The 16,657-nt window shown below is 40.1% G+C and overlaps 1 protein-coding gene across 9 annotated transcripts in view; it reads right to left on the reverse strand.

Annotated features, from left to right (window-relative positions):
• The window catches only part of LOC117328820, a 106,277-nt gene that overhangs the window by 54,431 nt on the left and 35,189 nt on the right, over nucleotides 1–16,657 (reverse strand). For 8 of the 9 annotated variants that reach the window (XM_033886391.1, XM_033886386.1, XM_033886390.1 and 5 more), the window contains exons 7-14: nucleotides 13,772–14,020; nucleotides 11,668–11,863; nucleotides 10,748–10,867; nucleotides 10,069–10,107; nucleotides 7,375–7,518; nucleotides 6,813–7,041; nucleotides 6,226–6,355; nucleotides 5,333–5,544 (exon numbers count right to left, since the gene is read on the reverse strand). In XM_033886391.1, coding sequence (XP_033742282.1) covers nucleotides 5,333–5,544; nucleotides 6,226–6,355; nucleotides 6,813–7,041; nucleotides 7,375–7,518; nucleotides 10,069–10,107; nucleotides 10,748–10,867; nucleotides 11,668–11,863; nucleotides 13,772–14,020 — 1,319 coding nt within the window. The remainder of the gene's footprint in view (nucleotides 1–5,332; nucleotides 5,545–6,225; nucleotides 6,356–6,812; nucleotides 7,042–7,374; nucleotides 7,519–10,068; nucleotides 10,108–10,747; nucleotides 10,868–11,667; nucleotides 11,864–13,771; nucleotides 14,021–16,657) is intronic. The other variant, XM_033886388.1, reaches the window with a different exon arrangement.

The following is a 16,657-nucleotide window of genomic DNA, read 5'->3' on the forward strand; positions in this document are numbered from 1 at the left end:
GGTCATATCTTCAACAAACAGGGCACTTTATTCACAACAACTGACATGTGAACATCTAAAATCTTATTATTGTTTTGTTTTAATTTCTATCTTAAATACCTAAAGTTCTGGTTATAATTGTAACCAAATTAAGACAATAAATTAAACCCTGAAATGTGAATAAACTGAGAGATTCCTGGTCACATTTCGAAAAAGCCTCCACCCCAGATACTAGATCCACTACTGACTCCTCCCCAGATACTAGATCCACTACTGTCTCCTCCCCAGATACTAGATCCACTACTGCCTCCTCCCCAGACACTAGATCCACTACTGCCTCCTCCCCAGACACTAGATCCACTACTGCCTCCTCCTCAGATACTAGATCCACTACAGCCTCCTCCCCAGATACTAGATCCACTACTGCCTCCTCCCCAGATACTAGATCCACTACTACCTCCTCCCTAGATACTAGATCCACTACTGCCTCCTCCCTAGATACTAGATCCACTACTTTCTCCTCCCCAGATACTAGATCCACTACTGCCTCCTCCCCAGATACTAGATCCACTACTTTCTCCTCCCCAGACACTAGATCCACTACTGCCTCCTCCCCAGATACTAGATCCACTACTGCCTCCTCCCTAGATACTAGATCCACTACTTTCTCCTCCCCAGACACTAGATCCACTACTGCCTCCTCCCCAGATACTAGATCCACTACTGCCTCCTCCCCAGATACTAGATCCACTACTTTCTCCTCCCCAGACACTAGATCCACTACTGCCTCCTCCCCAGATACTAGATCCACTACTGCCTCCTCCCTAGATACTAGATCCTCTACTGCCTCCTCCCCAGATACTAGATCCACTACTTTCTCCTCCCCAGATACTAGATCCACTACTGCCTCCTCCCCAGATACTAGATCCACTACTGCCTCCTCCCCAGATACTAGATCCTCTACTGCCTCCTCCCCGGATACTAGATCCACTACTGTCTCCTCCCCGGATACTAGATCCACTACTTTCTCCTCCCCAGACACTAGATCCACTACTGCCTCCTCCCCAGATACTAGATCCACTACTGTCTCCTCCCCAGATACTAGATCCACTACTGTCTCCTCCCCAGACACTAGATCCACTACTGCCTCCTCCCCAGACACTAGATCCACTACTTTCTCCTCCCCAGACACTAGATCCTCTACTGCCTCCTCCCCAGATACTAGATCCACTACTGCCTCCTCCCCAGATACTAGATCCACTACTGCCTCCTCCCCAGACACTAGATCCACTACTTTCTCCTCCCCAGATACTAGATCCACTACTGCCTCCTCCCCAGATACTAGATCCACTACTGTCTCCTCCCCAGATACTAGATCCTCTACTGCCTCCTCCCCAGATACTAGATCCACTACTGTCTCCTCCCCAGACACTAGATCCACTACTGACTCCTCCCCAGACACTAGATCCACTACTGCCTCCTCCCCAGACACTAGATCCACTACTGCCTCCTCCCCAGACACTAGATCCACTACTGCCTCCTCCCCAGATACTAGATCCACTACTGCCTCCTCCCCAGATACTAGATCCACTACTGCCTCCTCCCCAGATACTAGATCCACTACTGCCTCCTCCAGAGACACTAGATCCACTACTGCCTCCTCCCCAGATACTAGATCCACTACTGCCTCCTCCCCAGATACTAGATCCACTACTACCTCCTCCCTAGACACTAGATCCACTACTGCCTCCTCCCCAGATACTAGATCCACTACTGCCTCCTCCCCAGACACTAGATCCACTACTGCCTCCTCCCCAGATACTAGATCCACTACTGCCTCCTCCCCAGATACTAGATCCACTACTGCCTCCTCCCCAGATACTAGATCCACTACTGCCTCCTCCAGAGACACTAGATCCACTACTGCCTCCTCCCCAGATACTAGATCCACTACTGCCTCCTCCCCAGATACTAGATCCACTACTACCTCCTCCCTAGACACTAGATCCACTACTGCCTCCTCCCCAGATACTAGATCCACTACTGCCTCCTCCCCACACACTAGATCCACTACTGCCTCCTCCCCAGATACTAGATCCACTACTGCCTCCTCCCCAGATACTAGATCCACTACTACCTCCCCCCCTAGATACTAGATCCACTACTGCCTCCTCCCCAGATACTAGATCCACTACTGCCTCCTCCCCAGATACTAGATACACTACTGTCTCCTCCCCAGATACTAGATCCACTACTGCCTCCTCCCCAGATACTAGATCCACTACTGCCTCCTCCCCAGATACTAGATCTACTACTGCCTCCTCCCCAGACACTAGATCCACTACTGCCTCCTCCTTAGATACTAGATCCACTACTGCCTCCTCCCCAGACACTAGATCCACTACTGCCTCCTCCCCAGATACTAGATCTACTACTGCCTCCTCCCTAGACACTAGATCCACTACTGCCTCCTCCCCAGACACTAGATCCACTACTGCCTCCTCCCCAGACACTAGATCCACTACTGCCTCCTCCCCAGACACTAGATCCACTACTGCCTCCTCCCCAGATACTAGATCCACTACTGTCTCCTCCCCAGATACTAGATCCACTACAGCCTCCTCCCCAGATACTAGATCCACTACTGCCTCCTCCCCAGATACTAGATCCACTACTGCCTCCTCCCCAGATACTAGATCCACTACTGCCTCCTCCCCAGACACTAGATCCACTACTGCCTCCTCCCCAGACACTAGATCCACTACTGCCTCCTCCCCAGACACTTGATCCACTACTGCCTCCTCCCCAGATACTAGATCCACTACAGCCTCCTCCCCAGATACTAGATCCACTACTGCCTCCTCCCCAGATACTAGATCCACTACTGCCTCCTCCCCAGATACTAGATCCACTACTGCCTCCTCCCCAGATACTAGATCCACTACTGCCTCCTCCCTAGATACTAGATCCACTACTGTCTCCTCCCCAGATACTAGATCCACTACTGTCTCCTCCCCAGATACTAGATCCACTACTGCCTCCTCCCCAGATACTAGATCCACTACTGCCTCCTCCCCAGATACTAGATCCACTACTGCCTCCTCCAGAGACACTAGATCCACTACTACCTCCTCCCTAGATACTAGATCCACTACTGCCTCCTCCCTAGATACTAGATCCACTACTGACTCCTCCAGAGACACTAGATCCACTACTGCCTCCTCCCCAGATACTAGATCCACTACTGCCTCCTCCCTAGATACTAGATCCACTACTGCCTCCTCCCCAGACACTAGATCCACTACTGCCTCCTCCCCAGACACTAGATCCACTACTGCCTCCTCCCCAGATACTAGATCCACTACTGCCTCCTCCAGAGACACTAGATCCACTACTGCCTCCTCCCCAGATACTAGATCCACTACTGCCTCCTCCCCAGATACTAGATCCACTACTGCCTCCTCCCTAGATACTAGATCCACTACTGCCTCCTCCCCAGATACTAGATCCACTACTGCCTCCTCCCCAGATACTAGATCCACTACTGCCTCCTCCCCACATACTAGATCCACTACTGCCTCCTCCCCAGATACTAGATCCACTACTGCCTCCACCCCAGACACTAGATCCACTACTGCCTCCTCCCCAGATACTAGATCCACTACTGCCTCCTCCAGAGACACTAGATCCACTACTGCCTCCTCCCCAGATACTAGATCCACTACTGCCTCCTCCCCAGATACTAGATCCACTACTGCCTCCTCCCCAGATACTAGATCCACTACTGCCTCCTCCCCAGATACTAGATCCACTACTGCCTCCTCCCTAGATACTAGATCCACTACTGTCTCCTCCCCAGATACTAGATCCACTACTGCCTCCTCCCCAGATACTAGATCCACTACTGCCTCCTCCCCAGATACTAGATCCACTACTGCCTCCTCCCCAGACACTAGATCCACTACTGCCTCCTCCCCAGACACTAGATCTACTACTGCCTCCTCCCCAGACACTAGATCCACTACTGCCTCCTCCCCAGATACTAGATCCACTACTGCCTCCTCCCTAGATACTAGATCCACTACTGCCTCCTCCCCAGATACTAGATCCACTACTGCCTCCTCCCCAGACACTAGATCCACTACTGCCTCCTCCCCAGATACTAGATCCACTACTGCCTCCTCCAGAGACACTAGATCCACTACTGCCTCCTCCCCAGATACTAGATCCACTACTGCCTCCTCCCCAGATACTAGATCCACTACTACCTCCTCCCTAGATACTAGATCCACTACTGCCTCCTCCCCAGATACTAGATCCACTACTGCCTCCTCCCCAGATACTAGATCCACTACTGCCTCCTCCCCACATACTAGATCCACTACTGCCTCCTCCCCAGATACTAGATCCACTACTGCCTCCACCCCAGACACTAGATCCACTACTGCCTCCTCCCCAGATACTAGATCCACTACTGCCTCCTCCAGAGACACTAGATCCACTACTGCCTCCTCCCCAGATACTAGATCCACTACTGCCTCCTCCCCAGATACTAGATCCACTACTGCCTCCTCCCCAGATACTAGATCCACTACTGCCTCCTCCCCAGATACTAGATCCACTACTGCCTCCTCCCTAGATACTAGATCCACTACTGTCTCCTCCCCAGATACTAGATCCACTACTGCCTCCTCCCCAGATACTAGATCCACTACTGCCTCCTCCCCAGATACTAGATCCACTACTGCCTCCTCCCCAGATACTAGATCCACTACTGCCTCCTCCAGAGACACTAGATCCACTACTGTCTCCTCCCCAGATACTAGATCCACTACTGCCTCCTCCCCAGACACTAGATCCACTACTGCCTCCTCCCCAGACACTAGATCTACTACTGCCTCCTCCCCAGACACTAGATCCACTACTGCCTCCTCCCCAGATACTAGATCCACTACTGCCTCCTCCCTAGATACTAGATCCACTACTGCCTCCTCCCCAGATACTAGATCCACTACTGACTCCCCAGATACTAGATCCACTACTGCCTCCTCCCCAGATACTAGATCCACTACTGCCTCCTCCCCAGACACTAGATCCACTACTGCCTCCTCCAGAGACACTAGATCCACTACAGCCTCCTCCCCAGATACTAGATCCACTACTGCCTCCTCCAGAGACACTAGATCCACTACAGCCTCCTCCCCAGATACTAGATCCACTACTGCCTCCTCCCCAGATACTAGATCCACTACTGTCTCCTCCCCAGACACTAGATCCACTACTGCCTCCTGTTGTCATCAGAATAGGTGTAACAGTTTAACACTCTGATGTACACGAGGCGTATGGTACTTACGTTGGTGTGTTGGACCGCTGTACTGGACTAGTAGACCGCATGGCATTGTGGACGTGGAAAGTTGGTGATGCAGACCTCATCCCCTGGGGGTAGCCGGTGACAACAGGGCTGGCTGATCGAACCCCAGTGGCAGTACTGGGGCGAGACAGAGGTCTCATGGGAACACCCATACTGGAAGGCTGACGGAACCCAGGCTGTGGGGTCGGGGCAAGCTGTGGCAGAACTCATAGACATCAATGGAAAATATCTTCATCATTATATATCTACATATAAATAAAGCAGCAATTTACAGTAAGGTCAATAGCAGTGTGATCATTACTCCATACTTACTTGTTACAGAAATAAACAATTTTTCACAAACAAATATTTTGGGAATGAACTTGATTTGTAAATTGGTTCTAGAAATGCCATCAAACCAGCTGACTAATTAAATACCCCCACTTCCAAATCCAACCTGATTTCCACTCTGTCACCAGAATTGCTGACTAATACCATGGCTCTCAAATCCACCCAATTCTTACTCTTCCCCAAACATTTGTTAATTAATTAATGTCAAGAATGTGTAGAATTTAAAGATTTTGTCTATACAAAGATCATTACTGTCATAAAATGGTTGAATCATAACCAGACAGATGAGTTTAAGGAAGTTTAGTAAGCTTAGATGAAAACTGTGAAGACCACATAAAGACATTTCACGAAATTTGGATAAAAAACTGCAGGCCAGTTGCATGATTCCAACACAGATTAATGGTCAAACTGAAGCCAACAGCCTACCCCTCGACAGTATAATATGTATTTTATTTCAGCTACAGTATATTTGTTTATCTAAAGAACTCCCCCCCCCCCCCCCCCCCCCCCCCCCCCCCCAAGTTACATGTCTGCTGCAGACTGACCTTCTCTTTATAGTGAGCCATATCCTCTGTTACATCATCTATCATTGTGACCACTTGGTCCAGTCGAACCAAATGACCAGTACCAACAACCTCTAGCTCCTTCTCTTCAGAAGGCTTTTCCTCATTTTCTCTGTAAAAATACCACATGGAAATAGAAATATTCATGTTCGTAAATAATCAACAAAGAATACTGACATAACAACAAAACCATAAATCCATCTCAAAATTGATTAACATGCAATGGCCTAATATCAACAAAAAAGTAGAAGAATAAGGCCACATGGTAAGTAAGAGTAGGCGTCTCTTGTCGACGACAACCGCCAAACAAATCTAGGTCAAACCAAGACACAATCTCAAAATGAGAGCATATCGACAAGCATTAAATATGTTGAACTTCAAATGGAATATTTCCAAATGAGATCATGTCGACCACCAAACTTTCCTGTCGTCTTCATCAACCTGCATCTCTCGAAACCTTGTCATATTAATTTCTCCTGTTTCATTTCCACAAAATAGTAGGACTCAAGTAATTTTCTAAATGCCTCATTATACATTCAATATCCAGGGGAGTGACAAGGTAAACTGACTTGTTGTTGAGAAGCCTCCTGCCCAGTGGCTGCACTTTTTGTTGTATTTTGTGCTCCGTCTTTTTGTCCTTGACCTCTGACCTGGGAGAGGATTTACTGGGTGAGGAGTAGGGTCGGTACTTTGGTAGTTTTGCTGGGTAATGGCCATCTGTAAACTGGTAGAACTCTTCTAGTTCCTGATGATTGATTGATTTAACAGGATTGACCTCGATTGGCAGGGGTCCCAATACTGTTAAAGAAAATCACACAGTAGGGAAGTTATTCAGAAGTTCTTAATACACACATATCTATCTAAATGTTTACTTTGATGTCACCTTTTGTTTTATTTCACTCACTGTACAAATACAATGTGATAAATAATAATATAAAATCTTCACTGGATTCATATAGAACTTTTTTTTTTTAAATCTGTCTCCAGTAAAATTATCATAAGAAGTACATCTCATTGTTATAAGACGTAGTAAGTATATACTGGCAATGATAGATTTGTACAGGGATATAAGAAATCAACATTGATGTAGGGATGACTGGTCAGTTTAAACCCTGGTTTTAGATGAGGTACCTTCAGGCTCCTTGTTGTCAGGGTTCTGGGAGGTGTAGAAAGCCAGAACCTGTGGGGTCTCAGACTCCGGAGCCTCACCCTGATCATGGGCGGCATAACGCACGTCAATCGCAGTACCACTACGTCCGACAAAGTTCAGCTTACCTGTCATTAGATGAATCTCACAGCAATTACAAAGATAATTAATTATCAATTTTATGCTTAATTCATTCTGAAGGAGATTAGAAATTGTCTTCACACTCAAACTCCTTAATAATAAATGTCTGACAACATATTTTCAATTCTCTTAAAAGTATGATAATTCATCTTTTGATTTCAGATATAGAAAGATTTACCTTTTACATGGTAAAAAACAATGTACCTAACATGCAAAGATATTAACACACATAATTATAAATCAATCTTTTTCAAGAGTCACTAAACATACCACTTTCTTAATTATAGCTTTTGTTTCTTATAGAAACATTTACATAAAAAAACAAGTAGGGAAAAGAATTAAATGCTCAAACATGTAAAAGTAGGTGTTAAGTAACAGACTTGGAAGTGAATTTATAAACAAAAAATAAAACTGAACACATGATACTGAGGTTTAAAGAAATAGATATAAAGTTGTGTTTGATATGCAATGTACAATGGCTGCAGTTATGGCAATATCAAGCTGTATGAGTTTCATAAATTCTGGCCTTCCAAAAATAAAAGTCACCTTTGAACTTAATTTGATCCATATTTCTATGGACTTCATTCAGACATAATTGAACTCTGACCATTATCTCCATTAGTTTAACACACTGTTTTCAGTTATCTCCCTTAGTTTAAACATACTATTTTCAGTTATCTCCCTTAGTTTAACATGCTATTTTCAGTTATCTCCCTTAGTTTAACATACTATTTTCAGTTATCTCCCTTACATTAAACATACTGTTTTCAGTTATCTCCTTAGTTTCAACATACTGTTTTCAGTTATCTCCTTAGATTAAACATACTGTTTTCAGTTATCTCCTTAGTTTAAACATACTGTTTTCAGTTATCTCCTTAGTTTAAACATACTGTTTTCAGTTATCTCCTTAGATTAAACATACTGTTTTCAGTTATCTCCTTAGTTTAAACATACTGTTTTCAGTTATCTCCTTAGTTTAAACATACTGTTTTCAGTTATCTCCTTAGATTAAACATACTGTTTTCAGTTATCTTCCTTAGTTTAAACATACTGTTTTCAGTTATCTCCCTTAGTTTAAACATACTGTTTTCAGTTATCTCCCTTAGTTTAAACATACTGTTTTCAGTTATCTCCCTTAGTTTAAACATACTCTTTTCAGTTTTCGCCCTTAATTTAAACATACTGTTTTCAGTTTTCTCCCTTAGTTTAAACATGTTTTCAGTTATCCCCCTTAGTTTAAACATGTTTTCAGTTATCTCCCTTAGTTTAAACATGAATTCAGTTGTTTCCCTTAGTTTAAACATGTTTTCAGTTATCTCCCTTAGTTTAAATTTAAACATGTATTCAGTTGTTTCCCTTAGTTTAAACATGTTTTCAGTTTTCTCCCTTAGTTTAAACATGTTTTCAGTTATCTCACTTAACTAAAACATGTTTTCAGTTATCTCCCTTAGTTTAAATGTGATGTTTTTATTTATCACCCTTAATTAAACATGTTTTCATTTATCTTCCTTAGTTTAAACAAAACACTTTGTTCATATTAAGAAAGCAACATACACATATAAGAAACAAATATACATCGATAGAATCACATAAACTAGTAACCAAACTTCTACAAAGTGATCAAAGTAAATTAATAATATGCTATAAAAGAAAACAAACTAATTATAAGCGTAAAGTAAATAAAGACCATCACCATTTCTAAGCCATAAAACTTTTGTAAGTATTCCTATCCGTCTAAAATCTAAAACTGGAATTGGTCACCTTTATTCTCATAGCTGTTTTGTTGGTATAATATTTAAAGACTCATTCTTTACAGAAGGTCAAACTATAACATATCTGACCAATCATTCAACTTTCAAACATTTAAAGTAACAAACTTCTGATTAAAATAAAATACACCAGTCCTACTTCAGTTCAGCAGATTTGAAAACAGAAACATTTATACACTGACAGTTATTTATTTGAGTCAGTTGATGTTTTCAGTACAGAAATCCACAATTTCACAACCAGAATTGAAATGTCACCAGATGATGACCCAAAACTGTTTACTTATCCTACACAAGAGAAACAGAGTGAAGAGTTTGGTTTGAATGATCAATTCCAATGCTAGATCTTCATCAAACAATGTTTTTACACTCTCATTATTAAATACATAACTATACACATTTGTAAGGACTACCAGTGTAACATCACAAACCCCCAAGTACAGACATAACCACTTAATCACAGTCATAAACAAGTATAAATCTATTCATCACCATCTCCAAATACAGCATTTTATGATAAAAAAACATTCTTCTCCAATCTTTTCTGTGCATGAAATTACATATATTCAACTGAAATAACAACGTGTGGTTGTGTAAATTATGGTAAAACTGGTATCAGGACTTTAATTGGTAAAGGTGTACAGAAATTCATTTAAACAAATCAAACAGTTGGAAAGGTGATGTTAAGACAATGTTGGATAATCAATAAAATAAAGACAAAAACATGTCACCATGACAACAGAGAGCTAGCCCCCTCACGGTGCTCATTACCTTTAGGGTAAGCCCTACAACTCGGGCTTACATTACTTCCTAGGTGGCCAGGAAGGAAAAAAAATAGTTTTATTTTGTGTTAACATTTCTTAACAAGAGTAAAACACTGGACGTTATAACAGAACAAATGTGTGTCCTCCTATCAGATATACTGTATTATACTGTATATATATCAACATCATTGTTTGGATCATAAATTCTTCCAAAATATGGCATTAAGTCACAATGTTATTACAGCAATTTTATTTTTTGTGAAACAAAGATTTCAACTTGTAGGAAAAGCCTTGAACCTCGCTTGTGAAAGAGATTATTTTACACGACTTTAAACTTCAAGGAAATGAAAAATATTAGCTGAACATATTGGTTTCTCATGTGATTGGTTTGATTTTCTTTGATTTATTACAACATAATAAAAATATTTGTCAACAACTGTGACCCACATCTTGTCAAAGCATCACTTCTCATGTTACTCTGGACGGTTATAAGACAACTACCTCTTTCCTGGTCAAATTTATGGAGGAAAATCAATTCATTCATTCAAAATTTTCAAAAAGGGGTCACAAATGAATAATGTAAACTAACCATCAATAAATTGCTACAGACATTCATTGATATTTTCAGGGTTACGTTTTATTGATTGTATAGTTGGAGATAAATATCAGTAACACATTGTACATACTTAGAATATCTTGGCCATATGTCCAGTCCTTGTTGAATGACTTCCAGTTCTCAATTTTTGGACTCCCGGTTGTTGGTCTAAATATAGGTAAACCATCTCTATGATGATGACCTTCACCTACTATATACAAAAGATAAGTATTACTGACTGACATAGAATGGTACCACACCAAACTAATAACATACACAAAAGTACCATCTCAGTGAACCAAACAATTCAAAGTTTAACATAAAATATGGAGCTAAACCCAACAGTCTCACACAGGACAACTGTCACACTGATACTGACGGTAAGATATGGCTTATTGAACTAATTGTATCAAACTACTTTGAGAGAATTTAATGACTATAAAAGTAGCCATTGGGGAAGAACAATACAAGATTAATCACTGGTGGCCATGTTGTATTTAGATCGAGCTTGTAAAAAAGGCAAGTAATCATTGTATGAAGTTTGACAGAATCAAGAGAATTAATCTTATTCCAACTTAAGTCAAATTCTTTTTAAAGTAACTGTGACCTTTGACCTATCAACATGAAAAGTGCCCAGATGTACTAAACATCACAATGAGGAAGCACTGAAGGAAGCTTGAGCTTCAAAGAAGCTCACTATATTGGGAAGAGTTCAATTTTATTCATAGAATTCACCCTTTATTGTGAGTTTGATGAGCACAACAGAACCAAAAATACTGCAAACCTATTATATATACTGATAAAAAGTTACTTTGTCTTTCAAACCTGAAATGCAATCCAAGCAAACCCTTATAGGAAAAACTGACTTCATTCTATAAAATGTTGTTGTACCATTCAAGATAATTAGCATATCAAGAAGTTTTCAGACTGTTGAACTAATAGTTTAACATCTTAAATGAAACAATTTATATACTAGATTTACAGAGTACCCACTTCTGACACCTATATTACCATGCTGCTGTTGATGCCGACTCTTGCTCCCAGACAACACCCTCATGGATGATGCCATGTTTTCTCGAGCAGCAACATATTCCTGTTCTGCTTGCTCAGCCTCCTGAGCCGCCAGCTGTGCGTGAGGGTTCACCAGACTCGCTATCGGGTGTATCATCTTCTTGGGCAGGAATGCAGCATTGGACACATTGGAGGACTAAAATATCAACATCAAACATAAATCATAACAAAAACTTACAAATACGGTGAAATCATGTTATCTCAAACTCTGATAGCTGAAAGATACTGCTTAACTTGAAGTAAATATTCAGTTCCGACACTAAAATTCTTTGTAAAATATACTTGGTTATTTTCAATACTCAGGATTTCTCAAAGTTTGTTCATGATACCACCATGTTCAAGAAAGCAAGGTTAAAATGAATAACCATTCAATCATTTTAATTTAATGGCAGAAAACATTATACAATGACTAAAGTTATGGTGACAGACAAGAAATCTGATGAAGTTAAACATTCCTTAGTTACTTCAACATCTCTTTGAATGCAGGAAATTCACACCGTAGCATGCCATTACTGAGCCAATAGGGGGACGCATGATTTATTAATTTTGGTTCTGTAGATGTTTGGATAATGATTTATTTTAGTTCTGTAGATGTTTGGATAGATGATTTATTTTGTTGTGTAGATGTTTGGATATATGATTTATTTTGTTCTGTAGATATTTAGATATATGATTTATTTTGTTGTGTAGATGTTTGATATATGATATATTTTGTTGTGTAGATGTTTGATATATGATTTATTTGGTTCTGTAGATGTTTGGATATATGATTTATTTTGTTGTGTAGATGTTTGATATATGATATATTTTGTTGTGTAGATGTTTGATATATGATTTATTTGGTTCTGTAGATGTTTGGATATATGATTTATTTTGTTGTGTAGATGTTTGATATATGATTTATTTTGTTCTGTAGATGTTTGGATATATGATTTATTTTGTTGTGTAGATGTTTGATATATGATTTATTTTGTTCTGTAGATGTTTGATATATGATTTATTTTGTTCTGTAGATATTTAGATATATGATTTATTTTGTTGTGTCTTTAGACATATGGATGAACCTTTTTGTTTTCTTTACTCATTAAGGACTTCTTTATACTCATTAAAAAAGAAATTGACAGATGTGGATGTGTCGCCTGCACAACAAGCTAGGATTTGAATTTTAAAACAAGCAACCACTTCCTATAAGAAAGCAATGCATCAAGTTTGAGTTTGATTGGCCCAAGGGATCTCAAGTTATCGCAAGCAAACCTATTTTCTATTTATAGTACATGTAACAAGGACCTTTGACCTTTGAACCTGAAAAGCAATCCTAAGTGAGCACTTTTGGTAAGGAAGAACTGTGTGAAGTTTGAGTTTGATTGGCTGAAGGGAACTTACATTATTGCATGGAACCAATCTTCTATTAATAATAACAGTGACCTTGACTTTTGACCTTTGAACCTGAAAAGCGATCCCAAGCAAGCACTTTTGGTAAGGAAGCACTGTGTGAAGTTTGACTTTGATTGGCCGAAGGTAACTCAAGTTATTGCATGGAAACCAATTTTCTATTAATAGAAAACAACAGTGACCTTGACCTTTGACCTTTGAACCTGAAAAGCAATCCCAAGCAAGCACTTTTGGTAAGGAAACACTGTATGAAGTTTGAGTTTGATTGGCCAAAGGGAACTCAAGTTATATTGTTATTATTGCACGGAAACCATTGTGCGGACGACGACGACGCCACCGACACAGATGTCGCCAACGCCGACATAGTAATGCCTATATGTCACCTTTTCAAGGCGACACAAAAATTGCATGTTTCTTATTCAAATCTGATATTGTGTTCTAGATCACAATATGACACGAAGCAGGATCCATATGTAAGTATCATACATAGTAAAGTTTTATTTATATATTAAACTATAAACATCTGTGGTCTATTATAGGAGTCTTCCGTCAACTTTTGGAAAGTCAAGGAGCAATGAATGAGACCGAAGCTTACAGGAAATAAGGTTAATAATCACCATATAGTAACTAACAGTTCCCGTCCAACACCTACCCTGTCTGTGATGGTCGGCCTAATACTGGCAGAAGGAGTTTGGGCACGAGATAATTTTCGCCTTGTCTCAGGAAAATCCATGTCCTCGGCATCCGTGTTCACAACCTCATCATCGAGGTCCTTATCACCACGGTGACTCTCACTGATGAGGCTCTCGATATAATGAGGAGTGATGTTAGAGGCGTCGTCTAATTCCCGGTGTGGAGTGTCATCACCGATATCATCCTGTGGGGATGCCAGGCGCTGTAACTGTGGAAAATAAGAAGGAAAGGGTTTAGGCCAGAAATATATCTCCGAACGCTGTAACTGTGGAAAATAAGAAGGAAAGGGTTTAGGCCAGAAATATATCTTCGAACACATTGTAGATTTTGTATTAACTGTTATAAAGTCAATTGTTGGAAGTTTACGTGTCATTAATTCAGACACAGCGGAGTGAACCCTAATAAGTCACTATTATGACGTAAAGATTCACTCCACTAAAGATAAATATCATGGTGATTTTGTTGTTAACAACAGGATGCATGCACATCTTTCCTTGTTTGACAGCCTGTGGTTCCAACAATCTTCAACAAAAACCAAAATCTTATTGCCAACCTGACCTAATTAAAAACAAACGAGGAAACAAATATAAAGCAAATGTCATTCCAGATCTGTTTAAGTTACAATACAAATTCTTACCTTTTCTGTTTAAAGACAGTATTGATCAATGTCGCTGGTTCTAGACACAGCGTTCGTCAATATTAATAGCTGAATGTACAAATAGAACGTTATAAAATCCAGTTCATCAAGGTAACAAAAGTACACCTCAGAAACTGGCCCAGGTTTATTACCAAAACTGGCCCAGGTTTATTACCAAAATTACCATTACAATAAACGATTGTTAGCATTGTAAAACATTCCTAATCAATGTTTTACTGGGTGTATGTATCATACTGTTTTTCTGTACGATTATTGATCCATCATTAGGTAATTGACAATATTTGATTTAGAACTGTGTAAATATACTGACTATATATAGTAACAATAATGTCACAGAAAGCAATTTGTAACTATAATAACTCCGGCTTAAAAAGGACATAATTTTCCAGCAGTTAAACTAGCATCACCTTAAGTGCCAACACCAGAATATTCTGTATACAATGTAGCAAACATCACTTAAGTTGACAGGTATGGAAGAAGTAAGTTTGTGGTATTATAACCACCATTCTAAAACCCTATCTATTCAAATCAATATTCAATTAAGGTTGTATGTCACCTTTCACTCAGCTAGAGTTACCTCCTTTAATATGTTAAATAACACTAATTTATCAATATAACATGCGATACCAACTGTACAGATGAAATTTAATTCATATCAAGACCTTCTAGGTCTTCTACAGAAATATAATATACCTGTTCCTGAATATATCTATTGTTTTAATCAATACCATACTCACCTTTCCTGAATATATCCATTGTTTTAATCAATACCATACTCACCTTTCCTGAATATATCCATTGTTTTAATCAACACCATACTCACCTTTCCTGAATATATCTATTGTTTCCATCAACAGCATACTCACCTTTCCTGATTATATCTATTGTTTTAATCAACACCATACTCACCTTTCCTGAATATATCCATTGTTTTAATCAACACCATACTCACCTTTCCTGAATATATCTATTGTTTCCATCAACAGCATACTCACCTTTCCTGAATATATCTATTGTTTTAATCAATTCAACACCATACTCACCTTTCCTGAATATATCCATTGTTTCGATCAACATCACACCATACGTATACTCACCTTTCCTGAATATATCCATTGTCTCCATCAACATCACACCATACGTATACTCACCTTTCCTGAATATATCCATTGTCTCCATCAACATCACACCATACGTATACTCACCTTTCCTGAATATATCCATTGTCTCCATCAACATCACACCATACGTACACTCACCTTTCCTGAATATATCTATTGTCTCCATCAACATCACACCATACTCACCTTTCTTGAATATATCTATTGTTTTGATCAACATCACACCATACGTACACTCACCTTTCCTGAATATATCCATTGTCTCCATCAACATCACACCATACGTATACTCACCTTTCCTGAATATATCCATTGTCTCCATCAACATCACACCATACTCACCTTTCTTGAATATATCTATTGTTTTGATCAACATCACACCATATGTATACTCACCTTTCCTGAATATATCCATTGTCTCCATCAACATCACACCATATGTATACTCACCTTTCCTGAATATATCCATTGTCTCCATCAACATCACACCATACGTATACTCACTTTTCCTGAATATATCCATTGTCTCCATCAACATCACACCATACGTATGCTCACCTTTCCTGAATATATCCATTGTTTCGATCAACATCACACCATACGTATACTCACCTTTCCTGAATATATCCATTGTTTCGATCAACATCACACCATACGTATACTCACCTTTCCTGAATATATCCATTGTCTCCATCAACATCACACCATACTCACCTTTCCTGAATATATCCATTGTCGCCATCAACATCACACCATACTCACCTTTCCTGAATATATCCATTGTCTCCATCAACATCACACCATACGTATACTCACCTTTCCTGAATATATCCATTGTTTCGATCAACATCACACCATATGTATACTCACCTTTCCTGAATATATCCATTGTCTCCATCAACATCACACCATATGTATACTCACCTTTCCTGAATATATCCATTGTCTCCATCAACATCACACCATACTCACCTTTCCTGAATATATCCATTGTCTCCATCAACATCACACCATACGTATACTCACCTTTCCTGAATATATCCATTGTCTCCATCAACATCACACC

This window comes from Pecten maximus, chromosome 6 (assembly GCF_902652985.1).
Source record: "Pecten maximus chromosome 6, xPecMax1.1, whole genome shotgun sequence".
NCBI classification, from domain to species: Eukaryota; Metazoa; Mollusca; class Bivalvia; order Pectinida; family Pectinidae; genus Pecten; species Pecten maximus.